Here is a 3,226-nt window from a genome sequence, read left to right as displayed (position 1 = left end):
AATAATAATGATGATGATAATAATAATACTTAGCATCACTACTGAAGGTTATATCACACATAAAAAAATATTACCTCTATTCCATCATTCTCAACATTATTGTTAGTGTTATTACTATTACCATCATTACTGAAATACTTATCTGCATGGCTATTGTTGTTCCGTTGTAGATATCATAATAATCAGACCTTTTCACTGACGTTAGATTATAGGATCTTTTCATTGCCGTTAAATTATAGGACCTTTTCACTGATGTTAAATTATAGGACCTTTACATTAACGTTATAACCTTTTCATTACCGTTAAATTATAGGACTTTTTCATTACTATTAGATTATAGGACCTTTCATTACCGTTAAATTATAGGACCTTTTCACTAACGTTATAGCATAGGACCTTTTCATTAACGTTAAATCATAGGACCTTTTCACTAACGTTATATCATAGAACCCTTTCACTAACGTTAAATCATAGGACCTTTTCCCTGTTATCATCACTGTTGTTATAAATGCACTCGCCCTTCCTTGCAGCTCTGGGAACTGTCAGTGAGGGATGTTCGCCTTTCGGATGCTGGGATCTACGAGTGCCAGATGACGTCACATCCGCCCTCCTCCCTCTTCTTCTATCTCAGGGTCGTAGGTGAGTCTGTGAAGAGAAGGGGAGAGGGGGAGAGAGAGGGGAGAGTAGGGGATAGAGAGGGGGAGGGGGAGAAGGGGGCGAGATGGGATGTGAGGGGGAGAGGGGGGTGAGGTGAGGGAGGGGAGAAGAGGGGAGAGGGGAGGTGAGGGAGAGAGGAGAGAGATGGGGAGAGAGAGGGAGAGAGAGGAAAGAGAGGGGAGAGAGAAGGAGAAGAAGGAGGAGAGAGAGGGAAAAGCAGAAAGGGGGGAGAGATAGGGAGGAGGGAGAGAGAAGAGAGAGAGGGGAGAGAAGGGGAGTGAGGGGGAGAGGGAAGGAGAGAGGGGAGAGAGAGGAAAGAGAAAGAGAGAGAGAGAGAGAGAGAGAGAGAGAAGAGAGAGAAAGAGAGAGAAAGAGAGAGAGAGAGAGAGAGAGAGAGAGAGAGAGAGAGAGAGAGAGAGAGAGAGAGAGAGAGAGAGAGAGAGAGGGATCAAGGGTTTAGACTTTTGACAGCTTTATTGAAACAGCCGTTTATGTCTGAAAAATGAGGCAACTTAAGTTATCCTCCCCCTTCTCAGTAAGTCCCCGCTCGGGCTCATGTCACATACAAAACTCTGGAACATTAAAAGATGAGTTTATGTACAATGTTGAAGGTACAGAAATATAAGCATACAGAGTCAATATCAGGAGAATGATAAAACACTATAAACTTACCTTGATAAGTGACATACAACATACATAACACATGACAAGTTTAAGCATACAGAGTCAATATCAGGAGAATGATAAAACACTATAAACTCACCTTGATAAGTGACATACAACTGACATAACACATGACAAGTTTAAGAATACAGAGTCAATATCAGGAGAATGATAAAACACTATAAACTCACATTGATATATGACATACAACATACATGACACATGACAAATCTGCAACTCACAATTATGCTGATGAAGGAGAAAGCAGTTTAGACTGTCGATTGAAACGTTTGTGTCTCAGAAGAATGCTGTATAACATATAACAGTCAACCTCAACACTGCTCGGGTAATTACAGTCTTAGCAGAAGGAGTAATACCCTGCATAGCGGTACACAGTCACAAGCTACAATTATATCACAGATGTAAAATTGCTATACCCCCTTTAGAATTTCTAACACCCATCATTTTATAGACGTAAAACTGTTCTTTAAAATTTCTAACACCCGCCCATTCCTCCTCCTCCACAAAACGAGTTCAGATACACCAGTTTATCTCTACATATCCGTATATCTAAAACATACGACATTATGATACACAGTCCACCATGCTCTCCTCCACACACACACCCCGCTCTCCTCTCCCGTCCACTCGTTTCAACTCCCAAGGATATTTACACCCAAACCCAATCCCCGAGTGCACACTGTCTTTCCATTTGCCTCGCCAATGAGTGAGGACTGTGTTACATGGAGTGTCTCAAAGTGTCGCTCTCCTCATCCACCTCAACCCTCCTGGTCTCGTCATAGTCTGGTTGTATCCTCTTGATATTGCTCCTTGCCCATTAAGGGGAGAGGGAGAGGAGAGAAGAGAAGAGAAGAGAAGGGAAGGGAAGGGAAGAGAAGAGAGAAGGAGGGAGGGAGGGAGGGAGGGAGGGAGGGAGGGAGAGAGGGAGGAGAGAGAGAGAGAGAGAGAGAGAGAGAGAGAGAGAGAGAGAGAGAGAGAGAGAGAGAGAGAGAGAGAGAGAGAGGGAGAGAGAGAGAGAGAGAGAGAGAGGGAGAGGGAGAGACAGAGACAAAGAAAAAGAGAGAGAGAGAGAGAGAGAGAGATAGAGGCAGAGATAGTAGATAGATAGAGAGAGACAAACAGCATGACAGACAGAAACACAAATAAACAGACAGATAGAACGATTAACGACGTGAGATAACGAATAAATGGGAAAAGAGACAACAAGAGATAGCCCCGAGAGGCGTGGAAGGCCCAGGACACAGCACAATCATAACAGCGACTTGCAGTAATGAAGGATCAACAATTCTGTCCAAAGAAGATAAGGCTCATCTGAATAGTGTTATCGGAGCGCGCAGCTGATATCTATTTTGTCAGTGATTCATCTATCGTTCATTCAGGCGTTTATTTCAAGAAATCAACCCCCACCCCCCCTCCCCTCGAGAGGATGTTAAATGCGGCATAATCCAATGCTTGTTTACTCGTACTCGAAAGAACACGCAGGTGACATCTAGCGAAGGTCGGCTGCAAAGAGGACGAGGTTGACGCATGCGGTTTAAGGAGGACCTCGAGCTGCTAGTGTTTTTTTTCGGGGCGCAAGCAGATTGCATGTATATATGTACACACACACACATACACAAAAACACAAACTTTAACACACGCGCGCGCACGTACAAACACACATACACACAAACATTTACACACGCGCGCGCGCATATATGTATATATGTAAATGAATATGTATGTGTGTATGTATACATACATGCATACATATATACATACATACACACACACACACACACACACACACACACACACACACACACACACACACACACACACACACACACACACACACGCATGCACACACTCACAAATATATATATATATATATATATATATATAT

At 43.1% G+C, this 3,226-nt stretch overlaps 1 protein-coding gene across 1 annotated transcript in view; it reads left to right on the top strand.

Moving 5' to 3' along the window:
• The window catches only part of LOC138860818 (uncharacterized), a 32,957-nt gene that overhangs the window by 3,875 nt on the left and 25,856 nt on the right, over positions 1 to 3,226 (top strand). Inside the window, exon 3 of the mRNA XM_070119160.1 lies at positions 531 to 639. Within this exon, the coding sequence (XP_069975261.1) occupies positions 531 to 639 (109 nt within the window). The remainder of the gene's footprint in view (positions 1 to 530; positions 640 to 3,226) is intronic.

This window comes from Penaeus vannamei, chromosome 43 (genome assembly GCF_042767895.1).
Source record: "Penaeus vannamei isolate JL-2024 chromosome 43, ASM4276789v1, whole genome shotgun sequence".
In the NCBI taxonomy this organism is placed as follows: domain Eukaryota; kingdom Metazoa; phylum Arthropoda; class Malacostraca; order Decapoda; family Penaeidae; genus Penaeus; species Penaeus vannamei.
This window is presented reverse-complemented; position numbering and strand designations above follow the sequence as displayed.